The sequence below is a fragment of the Drosophila nasuta genome, chromosome X (genome assembly GCF_023558535.2).
Source record: "Drosophila nasuta strain 15112-1781.00 chromosome X, ASM2355853v1, whole genome shotgun sequence".
NCBI lineage: Eukaryota > Metazoa > Arthropoda > Insecta > Diptera > Drosophilidae > Drosophila > Drosophila nasuta.
Window position 1 is genome coordinate 4,134,962 of NC_083459.1, and position 21,616 is coordinate 4,156,577.

At 40.5% G+C, this 21,616-nt stretch overlaps 5 protein-coding genes across 8 annotated transcripts in view; 1 reads left to right on the top strand and 4 right to left on the bottom strand.

Moving 5' to 3' along the window:
• The window catches only part of LOC132797246 (moesin/ezrin/radixin homolog 1), a 29,374-nt gene extending 19,741 nt beyond the window's left edge, over nt 1–9,633 (bottom strand). The window contains exon 1 of one of the 4 annotated variants that reach the window (XM_060808870.1): nt 9,383–9,633. The gene's annotated coding sequence lies outside the window, so the exon portion shown is untranslated. Of the gene's footprint in view, nt 1–3,438; nt 3,748–5,602; nt 5,914–9,382 lie in introns of those variants that run through there. The other 3 variants (XM_060808874.1, XM_060808872.1, XM_060808871.1) reach the window with 3 other exon arrangements.
• Nucleotides 9,634–10,313: 680 nt separating this feature from the next.
• On the bottom strand, nt 10,314–11,638 carry LOC132796674 (uroporphyrinogen-III synthase). The gene has a single exon (XM_060807925.1). It carries the CDS (start codon nt 11,372–11,374, stop codon nt 10,544–10,546), a length of 831 nt encoding a protein of 276 aa, XP_060663908.1. The 5' UTR covers nt 11,375–11,638; the 3' UTR covers nt 10,314–10,543.
• Nucleotides 11,639–12,518: 880 nt separating this feature from the next.
• On the bottom strand, nt 12,519–16,778 carry LOC132796138 (uncharacterized). The gene is made up of 4 exons (XM_060807201.1): nt 16,513–16,778; nt 16,025–16,432; nt 14,151–14,796; nt 12,519–14,091 (listed from the first exon to the last, which is right to left on the bottom strand). Exons 1-4 carry the CDS (start codon nt 16,620–16,622, stop codon nt 13,063–13,065), a joined length of 2,193 nt encoding a protein of 730 aa, XP_060663184.1. The 5' UTR covers nt 16,623–16,778; the 3' UTR covers nt 12,519–13,062.
• Nucleotides 16,779–17,118: 340 nt separating this feature from the next.
• Nucleotides 17,119–19,131, top strand: LOC132796139 (protein MAK16 homolog). Its single transcript, XM_060807202.1, has 4 exons — nt 17,119–17,242; nt 17,303–17,349; nt 17,403–18,192; nt 18,536–19,131. The coding sequence occupies exons 1-4, from the start codon at nt 17,228–17,230 to the stop codon at nt 18,707–18,709; spliced, it is 1,026 nt and encodes a 341-aa protein (XP_060663185.1). The 5' UTR covers nt 17,119–17,227; the 3' UTR covers nt 18,710–19,131.
• A 1,297-nt stretch (nt 19,132–20,428) lies between these two features.
• On the bottom strand, nt 20,429–21,603 carry LOC132796141 (protein enhancer of rudimentary). The gene is made up of 3 exons (XM_060807204.1): nt 21,444–21,603; nt 21,107–21,199; nt 20,429–21,019 (listed from the first exon to the last, which is right to left on the bottom strand). The coding sequence occupies exon 3, from the start codon at nt 20,980–20,982 to the stop codon at nt 20,668–20,670; it is 315 nt and encodes a 104-aa protein (XP_060663187.1). The 5' UTR covers nt 20,983–21,019; nt 21,107–21,199; nt 21,444–21,603; the 3' UTR covers nt 20,429–20,667.
• Between the last annotated feature and the right edge of the window lie 13 nt (nt 21,604–21,616).

Here is a 21,616-nt window from a genome sequence, read left to right on the forward strand (position 1 = left end):
GCAACAACAAAAGATTGACGCAGCTTTAATTAAAGAGTCTACTGCACAAACGAAAAAAAAATGCCGGCAGAGCCATCGCTGCTGCTGACGTCGACTTTAGCGTCACAGCTGTCATTAAAACAACATTAAAACTAAAGCAAACAGCGGCAACAAATTAAACTCTCACTCTCTCTCCCTCTCCCTCTCTTCAAAACAATTCGATAAAAGAAAAGAAGAGGAAGCGCAGTATTAGCTGCTTAAACTAGAATTGCCAACTTATTTGTGCAAAGAATGAAGCTTGGCGTTGCCAACTCATTTGGCGAATGTGACTCGTCATCGACGCCTTGTGTTGATCTCACACAAAAGCTGATATTCACAACACTCCATATATGGGCAGCGAAGAAGAAACCTTTTTGACACAAGTGCAAGTACAAATATGTCTGTCTGCGTTGTGTTGTGTATGTTTTTTATCGCAATGTCAATCCGCAAGTGGAGAGGTGTAGCTATAAACGAGCATTGCTGTCATTGAGCTATAACTGATTCATCATCAGCGTACAAACGCCGTTAAATTAAATTGCTGCTACCTTGACGCATGCAAAAGCACATCGAGAAAAAATCAAAATCAAAAAAAAAATTAATAAAAATAATAGAAAAAAAAATCACATACACACACATTCGCACCTATGACAATCGACAACAATTGCACAATTAGTCATTTCATCAATTAACAATTAACTATTTTTAAACTTGTGCGCTTCCCAACAGCAGCAGGTGATGATGAGCTCAGTTTTGAGCAATGCTAAGAGAGTGAGAGAGCAAAGATTTATCGTATTTCTAGTTTGTGTTTTTTTTCTTTTTGCTTTTTACACCTTGAACTTTGACGCAACACTGAAAGCGCGGTGCAAAGCTCGTCATAGGCCATAATAATGCGAGAGCGAGAGAGCAAGCGAGAGCTACTGTACGATCTGTTTGTGCTCTACGTGCAAACGTGTTCATATCGAACAAACTCAGCGCCTCTGTGTGAGTGTGTGTGTGTGTCGTATCAATGAGCATTTGTATGCCAGCTTAAAGTTACACCTGTAACAACAAGACTCTGTACATCATATTCGGCTATCGTAGTCAACGTGAGTAAAAAAAAAAAAATGAAAAAAACAGAACCTGTTCCCCCCTAAAAAGTAAAAAAATGTGATTTTCAGGTATTTATATTTGCTTTTGACATTTTCGCTTTGATTTCATGCTAATGACAACAATAATGAATCAACCGATGACGAGGGGTTGAAAGGAATGGCAAGTGTTGGGAGTTAAAACACCTATGTAAATGAGTTTTTATTTTATTTCACTGTAAATCAATGAAGCGAGAGATTAACTCATCGAAATGTTTTTAGAATTTAACTCTATTTGACCTTCACAAGAGATTTTTATCACTAGAGTTGGTTTTTTTTTGTTTGGGCGCGTCTCGTAGAAAACCACAAAAAAAAAACGTTAACAGCATTTCAGTTGTTAAGTTTTTTTTCGGATTGGTTTAAAGCAAAAATTTACATGGAGACGCGACGATGAAGAAGAAAGCTGTGCAAGAAGACAAAAGAAAGCTGTGGAATTTTAGCAATGCGGCCAACATTGGATGGCCAACGGCCTCCCAAGCACTGTAAAACCCATCAAGGCCTCGCCATCATTATCATCATCAACAGCAGCTAGACAAGTCTACAGAGAAACAAAGAGAGCGAGAGAGAGAAAGATCAAGACAATCTTTCTCATCATCCATCTGCACTTGATGATAATAAAAAGCAGGGTCAAGCATTGAGAAAAACAAGCTGCTCTTGCTTATTTGTTGGTTAAGCTAAAACGTTCAAAACTCATAACAATATCATAAATTAAAAAAACGCCGATTTAAATGCATTAAAACACGCGCACATCGCATGCAACAACAACAAAAACGACAGCAACTTCAACAATTGCAGTATTAGCTTTTAGTTTTAGCCTCGCCTAGGGGAAATACCATCCATAACTTTCGTCATGCGATGATATGCCAGCGATCGAGCTAACTACAAACTCTTCTCACTTTTTCAATGTTATGTGATCTCACTTAAAAAAAAAACACATAAAAAATTAAAGATCTTTTTCATTATTGTAATGAATTAACTCATTAAACATATTTAACTCTCTCACTGGAGAATTTTTCATAATTTTTGCTAGCTGACTTCGCAGTTATTAATATAGTTGTGGAATTTGTTTATTTCTTATCTTATCGAGTCTATTAATAACTGTGTTTATAGACAAGTCAGCTCAGCATTTAACACTTGAGGTGTTGAGCTATGTGCTGACTGAAGATCATACGTGTGAAAAAGCGTTCAACAAATTGTAATCCTTATAAGCAAGGCAAGTCTTTTGGGCATGTTTTTATTTTTAAAATTATGAAAATTTCAAAATCCTTAAGATTTTTTACTTCAAAGACTTTCAGGATGAGTCTAACTTGGAATTTAAAATGTAATCGTGTAGATATTTTAGCAATAATGAATGAGACTTTTATATGATTCTGAATAGGAAAAGAATTATATAGAAACTTTCAGGATAAACCAAAGATTTTACAATCATAGTTTAATGAACTTAAAAGCTCATTGACAACATTTTAAGTGAAGGAAACTTTCAGGGAAGAGCCTAAGGTAGAACTTTAAATGTAATCTTGTAGATATTTTAGCAACAATAAACGATACTTTTATATGATTCTGAATAGGAAAAGAATCATATGGAAACTCACAGGATAAACTATTGTAATCACTTTCAAGTTTAATGAACTTAAAAGCTCATTGGCAACATTTAAAGTGAAGGAAGCTGTTTCGATTGTTCAATGGACTTGAAAGCAATCCAATTAATTTGGAAAGAAATCAAAAGATTCAAGTGAGGTTTGGTGTGGACGGGAAGTTTGAAATGGTCATGGATTGCATTTTTTTTTACTGTTAGTTTTAGTCGCTGACCAAAACGAGTCGCAGACACCTGAGTAAAAGCTTCGTTCAACGAGGTGCGTCTGCTGTTGCTGTTGTTGCTGTTGCTTTTGTTAGTTGCTCGGCTGTCTATCAACTTGTTTATGAGGCACTGTCGCTGTTTCTGTGTCTCCGCGTCTCCGTTTGTAGTAAACCTGCTGACTGCCTGCCTGCTTGCCCCATGTTACTGCCTGCAGCACCGTTTTGCTGTGGCACTTAGCCATTGCCATTACTTGTTGTTGCCGCTGTTGCTGTTGCTGCTGCTGCTGTTGCTGGTCAGATTTCCTTGTTGTTGCTGCTTGTCTAGCAGCGCTTTTAGAAAGTATGTCAATTTAGAAAAGCCGTTGACTGGACACACACAGAGTGTGTGGCACATAGCTGCTGCCTGTTTTTTCATTTCATTTCATTTCTTGCTGTATTTTGTCTTCTTTCTCTCTTTGCCATAATGTTGTATTAAGTTCAATTTTGTATACCAACCCACCACAAGTTTGTTGTCGTCGCTGCTGCTTGCCGCTGGCTGTAATAATTGCTGGATTTGCTGCAGTTATATGGATATTGTTATTGCCTCAGCACACACAGTTGCACTAGTTTATTATTGCTTTTTTTTTGGTTTTTGGTTTTTCCTTTATTCTCCTTTTTTTGTTCAAGCACAGCACACGAAAAAAAACGACATTTATTCAAATTGCAATTCGCACTCAAATAAAAAATTAAAACGAATTCGTTTTCGTTATTTGTTGTTTTTCTCTTTTCTTTTCGCTGTTTTTTGCGTCTGATTGAAACGAGCGCGCCGTCGCGACTGTCTAACTAAAGCTTACAGCCGCCGCCGTTATTGCTGTTGCTGCTGCCGCGCTGCTGCTGCTTTGGTTGTGCGCACGGAGAGAGTAAGGAAAAGAGAGAGAGCAGAGGCAGAGAGCCGAAAACTAAATAATTGAGTGAGTGCGGGCGGGGTTAAGCTTCGGCTTCGTTTATGGCTTCGGCTATGGCTTCGACTGTTGCTCTGCGTGCGTTGCTTTTGTACAGACGCGAGTTAGCAAGTTTTGCTGCTGCTTACTATGGTGGAGACTAAATGGCAAAAGTAATAGAAACGAATGTGTGAGAGGGAGAGCGTTGTGTGCATGCAAAGAGAGCAAAGACAGTTGACAGCAACAATATTGCTACTCCAAGATATCACAGCAAAAATAATAACTCTCCTCTATGCGTGTGTGAGTGTGTTTGTATGTGATATGAGCGCCAAGCATATCAATAACAGTGAATGAAGTGAACGAGTGGGGTGAAGGGGGGTGAACTGTTAGCTTTACTTGATAGGTTAGGTTAAGGCTGACTCATCCATTTAGTTGGCAATCAATTGAAAGTTCATTTAAAAAGCTACTGCAGCTGCAGGTGCAAGGTTGGCTCGAGCAATAAACCAATGTCAACACACACACACACACACACGCACACTCACACACACACACAACATGCGCGCATCACGAGAAATATTTTTGCGGCACATTTTTTTCTTTGATAGCCGCGCGTCGCGATCACAACCCAATTTAGAACATTACGTAGCCAAAAAGCAAAAAAACCGCTTTGAAAAATAGTTTATCAATTTTGGTTTCTATCGTTTTTGTTGGTTGTGTTCTTTTTACGAATTGATAAAAACACAATGCCGCAACACAAATACGCAATCAACACAAAAGTACATTTTCAAGCATTATTATAAAGCGAGGGGGAAGGGAGATGTGTGTATTGGCGCCATGGCAGCTTGTTATCGTTTATCGATAAACATGCGGCCAATGCTAACTTGAATTCATGATGACAACTCATTCAGTTCCATTTAATAACACTTAAAATTCGAATTAATTCAATGAATAAAAGGTGTTAACGATTATCGACAATATATCATTCTATTTGGCATCGTAAATAAAGTTATAAACTTTAAATACACAATGAATTCCGCAATTCAGAATCTGGCAAAAGCAGCAATATAAACTGAACTCCCCACTATTGTTGTCGAATTATACTTTGCATGTTCTCCCCCTTTCCCTAAAATCAGTATCTCCGGCTTCATCTACATCTTCATCTTCATCTTGATCATCTGGCAACGCTGGCCTTACGCATCATGCACTCACAGACTAACACACACGCATATTTTGGAGAGAGGGGTCAGCTGTCGACATCGCAGTCGCAGTCCAAGTTGTTCGTTCACTTTCAAAAGCCAAGAAAAAAAAGTAAAAGCTCTCCCACGCAACGTTTATGGTGAATTGTGCAAGGGACAAAAAGAGATCACGACGATCGTTGCTGCACACGCAATATTTATAAAAAGAGACTTTTGTCTTCAACATTAAAGATAAGATAGCAGCCAAAGTGCATAAAGGGATTTTTGGAGGAGGAGGTGGAGGTTGTCGTTGTCTTTCGGGCGGCGCCGGAGGTCATCCGGCGTTTGACCCACTGAACAACTGACAGCAGCGTAGTCTTCACTCGCTTTTGGGTTGATTAATTTCTCACACATACACTACGTTCATTAAGTGGGTGAAGGGCGATTCTGATTGGACAAGAGTCGCTCAGTCGCCGTTGATAACAACGCAGCAGTTTTAAGGCGTTGCCAAACTGCAGCCTGAAATTTATCGACACACATACACACACACACGTAGACATTTACTTACATGCAAATAATACACCAATTGTCCACAGAAGCCAACGCAATGAAAATGTTTTTTTAAAAGCGCGCGATAAGTTTTTGTGCTATTTTACACAAACAACTATAAGAAAAGCTCTCAGAACTCTCTCACTCGCTCTCTCCCACCACGTTATTGCACTCTCACTTGCACACGTGCAAAAAAAAAACGAAAAACGAATAAGAAGCGCAACAGCAGCAGCAGAACTCTCCACAAATGAGAAAGCCAGCAACAACAACAGTTGGACAGTTTATTTGTTGTTTTTGGTTTTCGCTGTGTGTTTGCGCTGCGTTGTCGTCCGCTGACTGCACGTACCGAAAGTCAAATGCGAAATGAGCCGACGACGCGTCGCAGCAGCGCAGCGCAGCGCGGCGAATGCGAGCGCACAGCCTTCTTTTTTTTTTATCTGTGTGCAGCTGGAGGGTTGGAGAGGAGGGGAACGGTCGTCTGTGGTCTTTTGGTTCTCGTGAGATGCTCCACTCGAAACAATTTTTAATGGCCAGCCAGCCGCCATCCCAGCCAGCAGCCCAAAAAGCAAGTCACGCGGTTGCCAAGCTTCGAGCCGCTCTCTCAGCAAAGTGTAGAGTCAGAGAGACAGCTGGAGAGCGAGAGTGTGAGAGAGCGTAACAAGTGTCAGTTCCCAACCGTTGTCGGCCAGGTGGCAACGCCGGCGCATTAAAATTTTTATTTATTTTTTTTTTTTTTTGAAAGCAAAGCGCCTAGCCAGCTTTTAACGTTTTATTCGTTCCCTTTGAACGTTTCGTTTTGTTACGTAATGCAGCGACGGTAACGGCGACTGCTCTCCCAACTCTTCTTTCTACGCGTCGCTGCCTCGGCGCCCGCTTAACTAGTCAAGCATAACACGACAACAACTAGTTTTGGTCAATTTACATAAAATACGGTACAAAAGCAACAATAAGCCGACGCCGCTGCCGCTGTCGTCGTCGCTGGTGCTGCTGCACACTTGTTGCACTGACCGCCACCCTATCATCCCCTCCCACATCCAGCAACCCTTTCATTCGGTCTAAAAATAAAAATGAAATTAAAAAGCCTTCGACGCCAGCGCAGTCGACGCATGAGCAAACAAACCAAGTGAGAGTGGAGACAGCAAAGACGACGGCGACTGCGCAGCCGGCAGAACTGCGCTGCTGCTGCTGGTTGCGCTTCATGGCCAAGCACACGTGAGAGAGCGGCCTCCCCCCACTACAAATACAAAAATTGAGAGAGAGAGCCAGAGCAGAATATTTCAAGTTCGAAGACAACAACAACAACAGAAATAATAAGCAAAGTTCGAAAAATGTCTTATGACGTCGTCGCTGTCGTCGTCGCATCGCGCTGTTTGCGCCAAACACAAAATGCAAATTGTAAATTCTGTTTAATTTTCGGTTTTGCCTAAAAATATTCGCCTCGAAAATAAATTCAACAGGCGGCCGGCTGGCTTCGGCGTCAATGACGTCAGCGTGAGTCTTTTTTGGCTGTCTTGCCGTTGCTTCTTCTTCCCTCCTTTGTGCAAAAACAAAAGGCGCAAAAAAAAAAAACACAACAAAAACAATTTCTGGTGAATTCAATGCCAAAAACACACAACAGAAGCAAAACAGAGCAGGCAGAATGTCCCAGAAGACCAAGCAGGGCGAGCACTAGCGATGGTCACGTGACTCACGAGTTACTTGCAATTATAAATTCACAAGAACAAGGGCTGATGTAATAGAATCGCATTAAAGAAAAACTATAAAGTTTAACTTGTGCAATATATTTGCAATAAATTTGGCAAATGAACGCTAATCATTCAACACTTCAATCTTAAATGCATTTGTCACGCATTCGATAGTTGCGCTCACGTGTTCGCACGCGTTCTCAACTCTCATCACGAAGAGCAACGCGGTGGCAGCGACGTCAACGTTGGGTGCTTACCTGTGTGTAGCTTGGCTGCTGATCTTTTGCTGCTGCTGCTGCTGTCTCTTCTTCTTCTCAATAAGAGCGCTGCTTTGTTTTTGTAACTACGCAAATTTCGCACAAAATGGCAACTCTGGTTGGTAACTGAAACTGGTTTATTGTCTCCTTCCAGTCGTCAAAAGCAACAAAAATGCTGCATAAATAAATCATAGAAAATAAGGTGCTAATTGACAAGAGAGAGAGAGAGAGAAACAAAGAGAGAGGAGAGAGATTTTGCCGCCTTGCCGTTTTGGGCATGTTTTGAAAAAACACTAATTACGAATCGTTCTACTTTCGGCCCGATAAATCAAATAATGAATGAACACACACACGTACACAGAAGCGGGCAGCGACGTCGCGTTGGCGTTGCCACTGAGTGAGTTGAGTGTATGAGTGAGAGAGAGAGGTAGGGAGTGAGTGAGTGTAAACAAAAGCGTCGCAGCATCCGCCGCAAGCTCTCGCTCTCTCCCTCTCTCTCTCGCTGAAAATGGGACAGAACAGAAAGAAGGCTTAGAACTTAGCTTGGGTGCCTCTTGCGGCTTTTTTTTGTGCTTGCTGCTGCCACTTTCTTGTTACCACAAAACAAACCGTTACAAATGGCTTGGGAATGTGTGAAGCAGCTAAAGATGCTGGACAAAAGCAGCAGCAGAATTATGGCAAAATAGAAAAAAAAAGAAGCGTTCGATAAAAAACCAAATTCGAAAAACTCACGTGTGTGTGAGAGTGTTGTATGTGTGAGTGTGTGTGTGGTAAAAGCGGGCCCACACACACAAGTAAGAAAGGTGTATATGTGTGTGTGGCGACATATGATAAAAGACGGAAGTGAGCGAGCTGCAGACAAAGAAAAAGACAGTAACATAATATGTATAAGAGACGTCTTGATGTCTGTATGTGTGTGTGGAAAAACTTTCAAGCGACGCCTGGAAAAACAAACGGTGGTTGCGGCATTGACTGCAATTTTCACACGCTTTGCCTAATACAAAAAGCAACAAAAACAAAAAAAAAAAAAGGTAGCCGACGGGCAGCGACAGTGACGCAGTCGTGATTTATGGCAGCTGGCAATTTCACAGTCACACACACACACACACACACACACATTCAGTGAGACAGAGGAAAATAATAATAAAGAAATACAATATATTAATTCTCACATTGCATTTGTCTCGCTCTAGCGCACAGCGCGCGCGCTGACAACTTTAAGGCGCGGCGAAGTCAGCGGCGCTTTCAATACAAACTGGCAAAATTTTCAAAAATTTAACCGACTTTTTTGGCGAATTGAATTCGCTTGCGGCGAAGAGAGCGGACTCACTCTTACTCTCACTCGCTGCCGACGCCGCAGTCGCCGTCGTTGACGCTGTTGCTTTTGTTGTTGTAGACTGTTCGGTCAGAAATTTGGAAAAGTGTCGCTTGGTAAAATTGTGTTTGCCAATTTGCAAATGCACAACAAAAAGAAAATGTAATAAAAGCAACAGCCGCAGTAGAAAAACGTTGACACAGCGGCGCGCAGGCCGGTTAATGACTCACTCAAACCAACTTAACTCACAAGTCGCCGCACTCGCTCTCTCTCTCTCACACACACACACACACACACATAGATAGCGACAGTGACGCCGCCGCGCACACCGGTATTTCAACATTGCGTTACACACTCTCATTTCCCATTTGCTGCTGTCTTTCTTCCTTTTTTTTGTACTACTGTCCGATCGTACAAACACACACACACACTCACATATGCACATACACAGTGTGCATACACTATGTAGAGCGCAGTCTAGTATTAGTAAATAAGCAGAATATATTAAAAATTAAAATTAACACAGAGAAACACACACTCACCTGCAAAATTTCGGCTAACACCGGCGGCACGCACACAACGACAACGACGACAACACAACACTGCAAACTGTTTGCGTGGAGAGTTTTTGTCTGTTGCCTTTGTTTTTTATATGTATGTTTTTATTATGTACAATACACACTCACTTGCAGCAATGAACAAAATTTCTATGTCGTTCGATTTTTTTATTTTTGTTTTTTGTCTTTTGCCTAAAATCCACAAGAATCACTCAAAAGATGAACGAAAAAAAAATAATAGAAAAAACTTGCGGCGCGGCGGGGAAAAAAGCACAAAATTGCTTGCAGTACAGTGTAGCTGCAAGTTTTCTGTACGAAAAGTGCTATTTTATGACGGCGTTAATTTGATTGGACAAACTTCTGCGTAGGGTCACAACTCCGTCAGCTGGTCACACTGCGACCAGCATATTATGGGTATATACTAGAAAACGCGTGTAAAACGGCGCTGCCATTTCAAAAACTATTTAGCTTGTCGTAAACTTTTGTTTTTTGTAAAAATAAATTTTTATGGGAAAAATTGAGTAACCGTATTTATTTAGAATGTAGAATGCCTTTTTTGAACACGAATAAACCTAGCTAGGTTTGAGTTAGTATCCGGAACTGTCTCTGCTTGGAATGTTAGTATATTTGCGCTTGCCGGCAGTATTTTGATTTGCCATAGAAGTGATCGTGTTACCACGAAATATTTATCGATCAAAGTGCAATTGGCAAAATCACAACATAACTGTTAACAATTTGAATTTTCTGCTCAACACAAATTAAATATTACCAATAAACTAGAAATGTAGCACAGCAATATAAAATTCCATTACAGAACAAAAAAGTGAAATCGCTTTGCCGCCACAAATTAATCGATGAACTTATCGAGCGCCACCCGCTGGCATTTCAAAAAGACCAAAGTATGTCGGCCAAAATGTAAATTTAGAACAGAAAAATACAAGTTTATTTTCGCTTCAATCGAGGTGCTTGAGTATCTGAGGCCACAAAAATAAACTTACAAATGCCCAACACATTTCATGTGCTGGGCTCACTAATTTTGTACTCATTGGAGGTCACATCAAATAGAGAGAGATAGAGGGTATCAATTAAAATTAAAAAAAAAAAAACAAAACCATATATGTCCAATCTAGACTATCATTACTATTATTAATTGTCCAGGGCGGCAATGCGTTCCCGTTCCCGCTCCCGCACCAAGCGCTCGCGACTCTCCTGCGGATTAAGCAGCACCTTCACCAGATGCTCCACCGTTGGTCGCTCCGCGGTGCAGAAAACCTTCAATCCCAGCGATTCCAGAGCACGTCGTGTACTCGGTCCAATGGCCACGAGTTTCCACTGCTCCAGCGAGACATTGTGCGCCTTGAACCATTCATGGGCACAATTGACACCCGACGGCGAGAAGAAAGCCAGAAACTCAATGCTCTCCACATCCTGCAAAGCACGCTCAATGCATTCTCCCAACTGGGGGCTGCACTTCGTCTCGTACACCTCGCAGGCATCCACACAGAAGCCATTCTCCACCAGCTTGGAGAGCAACGTGTCGGTGGCCAAGTTGCCGCAGGGCAACAACAGCGGCAGATTCCGTGAGCCATCGAATGTGTCCACAATGAAGTCACCCAGATTGCGAGCGTTTCCCGTCTGTTTGCCATGGGTGAACAGCTGTTGCAGTGTGCTCAAGGCCAGATTGTGCGTAACCTCGCCAACGGCATAGTTATGCAACAGTGTCCAACCAGCGGGCAGCTCCCTCAGCTGCAGTGCCTCCGCCACAGCTTCGACGCAGCGCGGACTCGTAAATATGATGCCTGCATATTTATCGGGTGTCATCAGCTTGGCACGCAACTGATCGAGTTGCTTGAAACCGAAACTCAGGGTGGGCACAAACACTGGCTGAAAGTTGTGCCCCAGCAAGGTCTCTGCATACACATCTGTGCTCTCCGATTCCGATTTGAATATAATCACTGTACGTCGTCGACTGCTCATTGTTATTCCTCTATTGTTGCTGCTGTTGTTGTTGTTATCGAATTGTTGTTGTTGTTGTTGTTGTTGTTATGCCGCCCGATTGATATTTAGCTTTGCTCCGCTGATTCTTAATAGAATAAACGAGTTGTTGCACTGCCGTTTGCTGCGTCTGCAAAAAGTGTCATTTGGCTTTAAACCAAAAAACTAAAAAAACCAAGCAAAAATAAAAAGAGAATGAACTCTTGATTTGATTTTGTTGCTATGTTTGCAGCAGCTGCAAAACAGCTGAGTTCATTGTGTTTCACCGGCCGGTGATGCCACCTGTTTCGATTTGCAGCTGGCAACGCTGTGCAGCTGCACACTGGGTCGATGTTTAGTGTAATCCTTAATGTTTTTTGTAGTGCATAAAAATACAATTTCAAAACTGAAAATGCATTGTTAGGTAAATAATTAAGATGTAAATTAAATAATGGCATACAAATATTTATATAAATTACCATATTAATTATAATTTAATAAAAAGATAAAGTATTGTTTTAAATGTAAAAATAAAGTAATTATTAAAAAAAAATTATGTAATTAATTAGTTTATTTAAATTTTATTAAGAATTTTAAATAATTGTTATCTAAATAATCATTTTAATGCCAAAATTTAATTTTATTTGAATGAGTATTACTAATTAAATTTAGAAAAGGTAAACAATATTTACAATTAGTATAAAACAGTATGAAAATTATATTAAGAACCTTAAAACATAAATAAATCTGCTTTAATAAGCTTAACAGTTGAAGTATTAATAGAAGTAATAATTAAATTAAAGAATTTAAAATAAAAATTCACCAAAATATCAATTTATGTGCAAACTACATTTTTAAGACAAATGTAAATCATAAAAAAAAACAATAAATTTGTTGTATAAAAATTGATTATTCTATAAAAAAAATATTTTTGCAAACTAAAATATTAGAAAAAACAGTAAAGCATTAAAATAATTGAAAGATTTCTGGTTTGTTATATAAAGGAGACATTTTTGGAAATTACATTTCAAAGAAAAAATGTAAACCATTTAAAAAAACAAAACTAATAAATTTGTTGTATAAAAAATATTTATTCTATAAAAAAATATAAAATTACTTAAAATAATTAAATAAAAATGCAATAATATAATCAAGTAAAAATTAGTGTATATTTCATTTTTCTATATATATATAAGCTAACAATCCATTTCATATAAATATCGCGTCAACAAAAATAAATGGTATAAATATGTTTAATCCGCATTACTAAATTCTCTTCCCAAAAAAATGAATTCATTATTCTATTGCTTAATGTGGTCTAAATATTTTGTTTATCTCTTTTTATTTGATGAACACTTTGCCTTAATTACGATGATGTCGATGATGAATGAATGAAGCTGTTTCGCATCGAAACAACTGAAATGAAACCACGGCAGTGTGTGTTGGATGATATTTTGTTGTTGTTGTTGCTGACTTGTTTGCTTGTCGTTGTATATTTAAATTAATAGTTTTGTGTTGTTGAACTCCATCAAATACCCCAAAATACGATGCGCGTCAAAAGCTACCCGTATATAGTATATATAATCATCTCTCTAGAATGTCCATAAATCGGATAAGCGACCAGATTTTGCGTCACATTTTATCTACAGTTCTCCTCTCAAATTATGTAAACTTGTGTATTATTTCCTCCTTTAGCCTTTTTGTGAGGCAGCGGCAGAGGCGGCGCTATTGTGATCGATCCACTTGCGCAATAGATCGCCAGGACGCAATTCCGGATTGGCCTGGACTGGCAGTGTGCGCTCAAAGTTGAACTCACTTTGTGTGGCATATGGTGAAGGCATCGGAGGCGCCACACGCAAACCCATTCCTGGTAGTTGCCGTTGTGAGGCAGAAGTTGTTTGCCAACCGTATTCGCTGGGCTGCGTCGACTGATAGCCAAACATCGTTGGCTGCTGCTGCTGATGCGGTTGGTGTTGATTGTTGTGTCCGAGCTGCGACTCAAAGCCCGAGGATTGCGATGAGGTGCGTGACAATTGTTTGTCATCGCAGCAGCCCATCAAATTCGCCGTGTTGGGCTCCTCTAGCACATTGAGCTGACGACAATCGTTGTTGGCATAAACCCAAGCGCTGACATCGCCATTGCGATGAAGTTGCTGCTGGGGTTGTTGTTGCTGGAGACGCGATGGCAACAGCAGATTGCTGGTGGAACGTGTCTGTGGACGATGATGCCTGCTCAGCATCGATGGCACCGGCCTTGAACTTGCGACGTTGCCACGTTGCCAGCCATAAGCGGAAGGAGCTGCGTTGTTGCCACGCCATGGACGCTGTGCATCCAAACAGCTGGAGGCATAACTTGTGGGCGCCAACAAAGTGCGTTGACTCGGAGCTGGTGACGAGACCAAAGGCGACCGGGTGTGCGTAGAGAGATGCAACGAGTCCAGCGACAGCACAGAGGGCGCAATGTGAGAGACGTTGTTGCGTTGCCGCAATTGCGAACCATTTAAACTGGAGATGCTGGACATGGCAATGCTGTTGGCCGTTTGGCTGCCATTGCAGCTCAGCTGCTGGCTCAGCATGCTGATGCTTTCGTCATCCGAGATGCCCTCGTCGGCGTACAAGCGATGAAAACTCTCGCCAACGGATTCATTCTGTGCCAGCGAAAGCAGCGAATTCTTGCGATTTGTGATCAGCAACAACAGCGTACACAAACTGCCCAGCATCTGACAAAAGAAATACAAATCAATGTGAATACATATGTAAGTGAATCGAATTAACTTACTATAAAAGTGACGCTGTGGATGGTGAATGTGGGCAACAGAAGCGAACCCTGCGCATAGATGCTCCACACGACCAGCAGCAAGGTGAAGCGCGTGAATTTCAGTCCATTGCCAATGTTGTGCAGAAAACTGAGCGCCAGCATGACAAATGGATAGATGCTGATGTAGCAACTGCTGAACGTTGCCTGCTGATTGAGGCCCAGCGAATACAGCAAAAGTCTTCCCATGGTGCGTCCAAAAAGCATCAGCCGAGCGAGCAACGCTTGCTCCGCCAGCACATTGCCCAGTGTTTCGATGGTCACCCGGAAGAGCGTCAAGGCATGCGAGTAGACAAAGAACAAAGCATTGCCCAGAGTATCTGACAGGAGCCATTGGAATTGTTCTCGAGACGCGGCGGGCAAACTGAACAGCAGACAGAGCACATTGAGCACTGTGAGCAACGTCATCTGGAGCTCATAGCGTTGCAGGCGACGTTGTTGTTGCACTCGGGCCAAGCGATTGAAGTGCGGCTGCTTCAGCAGTGCGGCGCCCTTGATGATAAAGTTGAGGAACTTGCTGCCCAGCACCATTTTCTTCTTCTCGTGGAGCACCTTGTTCACATGTCGCTCGCAGCTGCCACACAAGCGGAATTGTTGCTCCAGTTGTCGCCTGTTTGAAGAGGGATAAGATTAAGAGAGATTAGTTGAAGACATAAACCGGTTCGACGATGCTGAGACGCAACTCCATTCAACGAACCGAACCTCATTTATAGAACACTGACACAAATTATGGATTCTCTAAAGAGTGTTTAAGAAATTAAACTTTATTTTATTCTTTAAACTTGTCTTCAGAGTTGCTCCAAAAGCGATTCAACGTAGCGAACCATTTTACTTCATTGTGAAGTGAAACTTCTATTTGAATCTTTTATAGAGAAACGAAACGAACTAGGATTTAGCTCAAGAAGTGGATCAACGAATCGAAACTGATCGAACCCATCACGAATTCCCCATCTTATTTTAAATTACTGCAACTTTATCTATCGAACCGAACAATATTTAAAGATAAAGAATTGAATTCAATCAAATTTCATAGATTCAAGAAAAATGGTGGAATAAATAAAACTCTATTTCATTCTACTCTGTCATAAAGGATTTCAAATGAACTAGGCTTCAGAGTTGCTCTAAAAGCGGTTTAACTAAACAACCAAACCATATTACTACATTAAAGTAAAAGTATCCAATAAAATGGTTGAACAAACCAAGCTCTATTCCAAGTTAAACACTCATAGGGAACCACAACCAACCGGAATTCAGTGTGGCTCTAAAAGTGGTTAAACGAATCGGAGAGGAACTGAACCTTAATTGTTAATCGAACTCAACATGTATTCTCAAGGACTCGAACACAATCGGACCTCAGCGCTGCTCTAAAAGTGGTTCAACGAAGGAACTAAACCTTATTAATGCATAGTTATCCTATCTTACTCTATATGATCATAAGAACTCTAACCCAAGCGAAACACAGTGCTGCTCCAAAAGAGGTTCAGCGAACCGAACCATTATACTACATTATGAAGCCAACATTGAATCAAATGTATCCAATAAAATGGTTCAACTAAGCGATCTCTATCTCGAGTTTTAACTATTAAAGGAAACCGAACCCAAGCAGGATTCAGGGCTGCTCGAAAGCGGTTCAACGAATCGGAAAGGAAGTGAACCTTATGATTTCGTTGTTAATTGAACTCAACAAGTATTATCTAACTTATTCTAAATTATTACAAGAAACTCGAACCCAAGCGGGATTCAGGACTGCTCTAAAAGTGGTTCAACGAACCGAACCCAATCCCAAAACCAAAGCAGCAAAGTTGTGACATAAAAAATATGTGCTTTTTTGTGCTTACTGATACAACTTGAGCTCCTGCTCGAAGCGTGACTCGTGCTTTGGCTCGAACTGCGCCAACTTCTCGACCTTCAAGCGCTGCGCCTCGTTGCACTGATCGCAGAGACCGTTGCTCAGCGACGGCGGCGCCGCAGCGTGCAACAAATCGTTGCTGTAATATGCGTTGGCGCAAACATTGCTGCTGCTGCTATTGCTGTTGTTGTTGCTGTGATTGCTGGCGTTGTTGTTGCGGGACGCCGATGCCGACGACGAGGCCGACGATGTGTTCAAGTCGCGATTGTAGTCACCGTCCTTGTTGAAGCCGTTGTACTGGTCGCACTTGGGGCAAGTCCAGCTGTTGCGTTCAACGTACGCGACACGCGTGTTTTCATTGCAGAACCAGCAATTCACTTTGATGTCATAGCGTGAGCTACAAAATATACAATATACAATATACTATTATTATGACATACTCTAAAAATAGTCCCTCGTTCACTCGCGCACGCTTACCGCACTGTTATGAATAACTTGAAGCTCAACAATGCGGCTGAGAAACTTAGCGCCAAAATTGGCAGCGCTGTTGCCACCAGCATTAATAACTCTTGCTGCATTGTGAGCATGATTCTACAATTTTAATAACTACCACAAACCAAATATATATATGTATATATATATGGAGCACGCGTTACACACACGCACTCTTTAGTTTTGCAGAATCTTATAAAATTGAAACCCGGCAGTGACAGCGGCTAATTTTTCTCTCATTTTTTGTTTGCAATTTATCGATAACGATAAAACCGGCGCGGCGCGGTGGTTGTAATGTGGCCGCACCATGTGACAAACCATCGCACGTTACATATCGTTTAGCGGGTTTTGGTCAGTATACGTTAAAAGCTAAATGCTATAAATGAGCAAAAAAAACTGGTTGCTTAGGGAAAAAATGGTATGTTAGTTAAAAAAATTAATGTAAATGAATTTGATATAAATAATTTATTTTTGTTGAGTTAACTACTACTAGTGTGTGCCAAATCTATAGCACTATGTATCGACCATAATCTGGTCACTTTGTTTGTTTGACGTTTCAAGGCGAATGTCAAAAAATCGTCTATCGCATGAAGTAGTGTGTGATTTTGTTGTTGTATTTTAAAACCGCTTGCACGTTGCACGTGTTTAGAGAAGGCAAATAATTGTTTTTAAATAAAAACAAGCAACTGAAACACACAAAATGCAGCACGACGATGTAAGTAGACAAAATTACACATTAAAGCAATAATAAGTTGACAAATTAATTCCCACGCAGGTTGTCTGGAGCATCATCAACAAATCCTTCTGCTCCCACAAAGTGAAGTAAGTTATTCTATAATTTTTAAATGTGACTTACATATTAACACTATTTCTAGAACGGACACGCGTACCTTCTGTCGCCATGAATACAATCTTACGGGTCTGTGCACACGACGCACTTGTCCGTTGGCCAATTCACAATATGCAACAGTCCGCGAGGAGAAGGGTATCATTTATTTGTTCATAAAGACGGCGGAACGTTCGCATATGCCCAGCAAACTGTGGGAGCGCATCAAGTTGTCGCGCAACTTTGAGAAGGCCATCGAACAGATCAATGAGAATTTGGTCTTTTGGCCCAAATACATGATTGCGAAGAACAAACAGCGTTTCCTCAAAATCACACAGTATCTGATGCGCATGCGTAAGCTGAAATTGCGCCGTCAAAAGCTCATTGTTCCACTGTCTACGAAGATCGAGCGCCGTGAGACACGACGTGAGCAAAAGGCGCTGATTGCGGCGAAAATCGATAATCATATCGAAAAGGAGCTGTTGGCGCGTCTTAAGAATGGCACCTACAAAGATATTTATAACTTCTCGCAAACGGCTTTCAACAAAGCGCTGGAGGCGGAGCATGTGGATGGCGAGGAAGAGGATGAAGACGAGGAGGAGGACGAATTGGAGCGTGAAATGGAGGTGGAAGATGGCGAGGCGGCAGAATTGCGAAAGGCGCTCAATGATACCGAAGAATATGTGGAGGCGGACTCAGACGACGATGACGATGACGACGACGACGATGATGATGAAGATGAGGACGATATCGATAGCGATTCAGGTCAACGTGAGCAAGTGGAATTGGACAGCGATTTTGAGCAGTCCGATGACGATGACGATGCCGATGATATTGAGGTAGGTTGAAATGATGCTATGAGGTGGGAGGTGGGAGGCGGAAGGCGTTACAGTTGCAGTGTGTGCTTTTGTTGAAATTACTATAAAGCAAGTTCAAGTTTGCTGCTGCGCTAAAAGCTCATATGCCGGCCGGCAGCGCAGCGCTGCGACGTAGCTGCTGCTGCTGCGTTGTGTTGACTGTTTTTAACGGCTGTGCGACTTTTGCAAATAAATCGAGTCCGCAGTCAGCAAACGCGCGCGCGCGCAACTTAAACAACGAGCTCTCCCAACTCCCTCTATGAAAATAAGAAAACGAAACTCGAAATATTTACCGTATATTTTATAAACACACACCCACACACAGGATACAAAGCTGCCAACGAAAGCTCCCAAGAAGTCCACCGACAGCAAGAAGAAGACACCAACAACAACAACAACGAAGGGAGCTTCACGCCGCAGCACAAAACCAAAACTGCGTTTGGAATATGAAATGGAATATGAAAATGAGGCTGATGCGGCACGGAAAGTGCGTGATTAGCGAGGTAGCCACAAAAATCAGAATGAGAAAACTACATACTATATTTTACATAATTAATGTATAGCAATTTAATTAAAAATATATACAATAAGCAAAGAAAAATGCACAACAAAATTGCTTGTGGTCCAAACGAAACACTTGAATCAGACAGAGACAGCAACAGTTACAGTTTGCTGTGCTCTGCAATTCTTAAGCCCGTGTGTGTATGTGTGAGTGAGTGAGTGTGCTTGTGTGTGTCGTGTGCAGCCAAATATGAACTTGACATTGAGTCGTGTTTTGTTGTTGTTCTTGGTTTGCTGCTGCGTCGCAGCTGGCCGGCAAAACCAGTTCTAAAACTAACATTGTATATTCGCAACTCAATTAAATTGCCAGCTTTGCTTTTATTACATAAAGTTGGTAGCTAATTAAAAAAAACAAATAAATGCGCCACTTATAAATAAATAACGCATGCCAAAATCAACTTAAGCGCAGTAACGTCGACGTTAACGTCAACTGCGCTGCCATCGGCAACTGAGCGCAAGGCCGCTGCTGAGGCTGAGCTTTTAACATATTATTATTCTTTATTTACAATATTTTTTTTATATTGTTCTCGTTACGCGCTACTGCGGTTGCAAAGGTTCTGTTTATCTCAATGCACAAACACAAACACACACACACATACACAAATTTGCTAAGCACTTGTGGAGTTAACAACAATTGGCAATTAACAGTTTTTTGTATTATTATTATTTGTCCGGGTTCGGGTCACTTTGGAGCTTAAACTGCAATCAAATAATTCTAGATATTAACGTGACTAAAAGCACTAACTTTAGTATTATTATTTTACTATTTCATGGGGCCCTTAAAAAATAAACAAATGGCTTGAAAGGTTAAAGTTGAAATTGATATTGACAGTAATCTGTTCCGGTTTCCATTTCATGAGTAACTCAGACTTGGCATTCGATCTACATATAACAATTGATACGAGTATAAATATTTTGCATAAATATTTCTATAGAATCTTTTTCACTTTTTAGTTCTGCATTTAATTTATAACTTTTAACTATAAATTCATGAATGAAAATTTGCAAATATTTAGAAATAGCATATAGATAAATATAGATTTTTTATTCCACTCCAATTTTATAAATGTTATCCTATGAAATTATTTAAAGATTTTGATGAATTCGGGAGAACTTGATATAAACTTATATAAAACTTGATTTGAGTGCATAGTTAAAAAGTTATGAATGAAAAGTTGTAAATATTTGAAAATAATAATACTAATAATATGTATAAACTACAATTTTATAAAACTGCTTTATTTTATCAAGTTTTATGAATACTACAAAAGGTTTAAGTTGAGTTTTCTGAATACTACAAAAGGTTTAACTAGAGAAAATATTCACACCGCCAAATTATCGATGAAATATTACTCATAGGGAATTTCCCAGCAATCCAGACAAAAAACAATACGCTTTTGATGAAAAATAATTTAAAAGAAAGTCGTAAAAAGCGTGAAAAATATAAAAATATTTGATTTATCGTGCATCAAACAAAAATAATTAGCTAGGGAAATTCCGAAAGATATAATAAAAAAGAAAACACGCTGTTGTTATTTGTATATATATACATACATTAGATTATATTTAAATACAAAAAAATTAAGGTTCTTATTCGCCAGTTTGTAGAGCAGAAAACTACAAATCGGTTTTACAGTCGTACATTTTTTTGTTTTCATTTATAGTGTTATTAAGCATATAGAAGAGCAACTATGAAAAATAAACAGAACAAAAAATGAAAATTTCTTAAATTTTTGAGATAGAGATTAAACAGATTGAATGAAGACCGAAAAATGATAAATTTGTTGTTGGAAAGAGAGAAATGTGTTCTTTCTGTTGTTGTAATTGATTGCTGTAGCTATTGTTGTTCTTCTTCTTATTGTTTATTTGGTGTGTAAGTGTTAGTTTGTGAGTTTTTTAGGCATTCGGGCTGAATGCAGCCTGACGTAGCAGCACATAGATCTTCTCCTTGATCCAATCCTTGTTGTAGGGCGCATAAGTGTTGGTGCTCTTCTGATAGACCAAACAACTGATATCGATAAGTGTGTCGATGAAATCGAACAGCTGACTGATGTCATAGGTGATGGTCGGTGTATTTGGATTGCGTCGCTTCAAATGCTCCTCGTATATCTTGCACACCCCCTCCATGCACTCATTTACGCTTTCATAATCGCAATATGTGCGCGTCTCTGGTCGCGCTCCCGGCTGCACCAATAATATCGTATGCGACATGATCTCTGTCTCTCTCTCCTCTCTCTCTTGCTCTATCCTAAAAAAGCATCAGAAAAGAAGGCACATTAGCATAAAGCTCTTCCTCTTGTTGTTCATGTTATTGTTGTTGCCATCTCGCTCTTACCCCAAAGTTATGTGTTAATTGGTTGTTGTTGTTGTTGCTGATGTTGTTGTCCGAGACTGTGCGAAATTGTTTTGGCTTCGCTTGTGGCTGAGGCTGCAAAACAAGAACAACATAGATAAACATTGAAAACTGCTGCATTGCATTATTTTAGCATTTGTTTTTTTTTTTGTAGCATTTTCTGCCATTGTTTTTGCCGCCAGTGCACACATACATACACACAGACACACACATGGACGCGCATACGGCATAAACGTTTCCATGTGTAGTTGCATTTATTTGCAAATCCACACACATAGTTGCGCCGCAAACAATTGCAATCGTTTTTGGCGTTACTCACCTGTTTGGCTTGGTCAGCAAATGTTTGCAAAATAGTTTAGCTACTTAAATTATTTATTATAAACACATTTTTCACACAGCTATTTGGGTAGCTGCAGCAGCACGCACGGTGTTGCCAAATTGCCGAATGCCGCTGTGTGTTCGCGTTCGGTGTTGGTAAACGTCGCGCACAGC

What these genes read in the sequence shown, in the direction of transcription:
- LOC132796674 (XM_060807925.1), bottom strand. Translation starts at nt 11,374, where the DNA reads ATGAGCAGTCGACGACGTACAGTGATTATATTCAAATCGGAATCGGAG.
- LOC132796138 (XM_060807201.1), bottom strand. Translation starts at nt 16,622, where the DNA reads ATGCTCACAATGCAGCAAGAGTTATTAATGCTGGTGGCAACAGCGCTG. An exon ending in AAGTTATTCATAACAGTGCG is followed by an intron (nt 16,433 to 16,512) that starts GTAAGCGTGCGC and finishes TATATTTTGTAG; the next exon opens with CTCACGCTATGACATCAAAG. An exon ending in CAGGAGCTCAAGTTGTATCA is followed by an intron (nt 14,797 to 16,024) that starts GTAAGCACAAAA and finishes CTCTTCAAACAG; the next exon opens with GCGACAACTGGAGCAACAAT.
- LOC132796139 (XM_060807202.1), top strand. An exon ending in TTCTGCTCCCACAAAGTGAA is followed by an intron (nt 17,350 to 17,402) that starts GTAAGTTATTCT and finishes CACTATTTCTAG; the next exon opens with AACGGACACGCGTACCTTCT. An exon ending in ACGATGCCGATGATATTGAG is followed by an intron (nt 18,193 to 18,535) that starts GTAGGTTGAAAT and finishes ACCCACACACAG; the next exon opens with GATACAAAGCTGCCAACGAA.
- LOC132796141 (XM_060807204.1), bottom strand. Translation starts at nt 20,982, where the DNA reads ATGTCGCATACGATATTATTGGTGCAGCCGGGAGCGCGACCAGAGACG.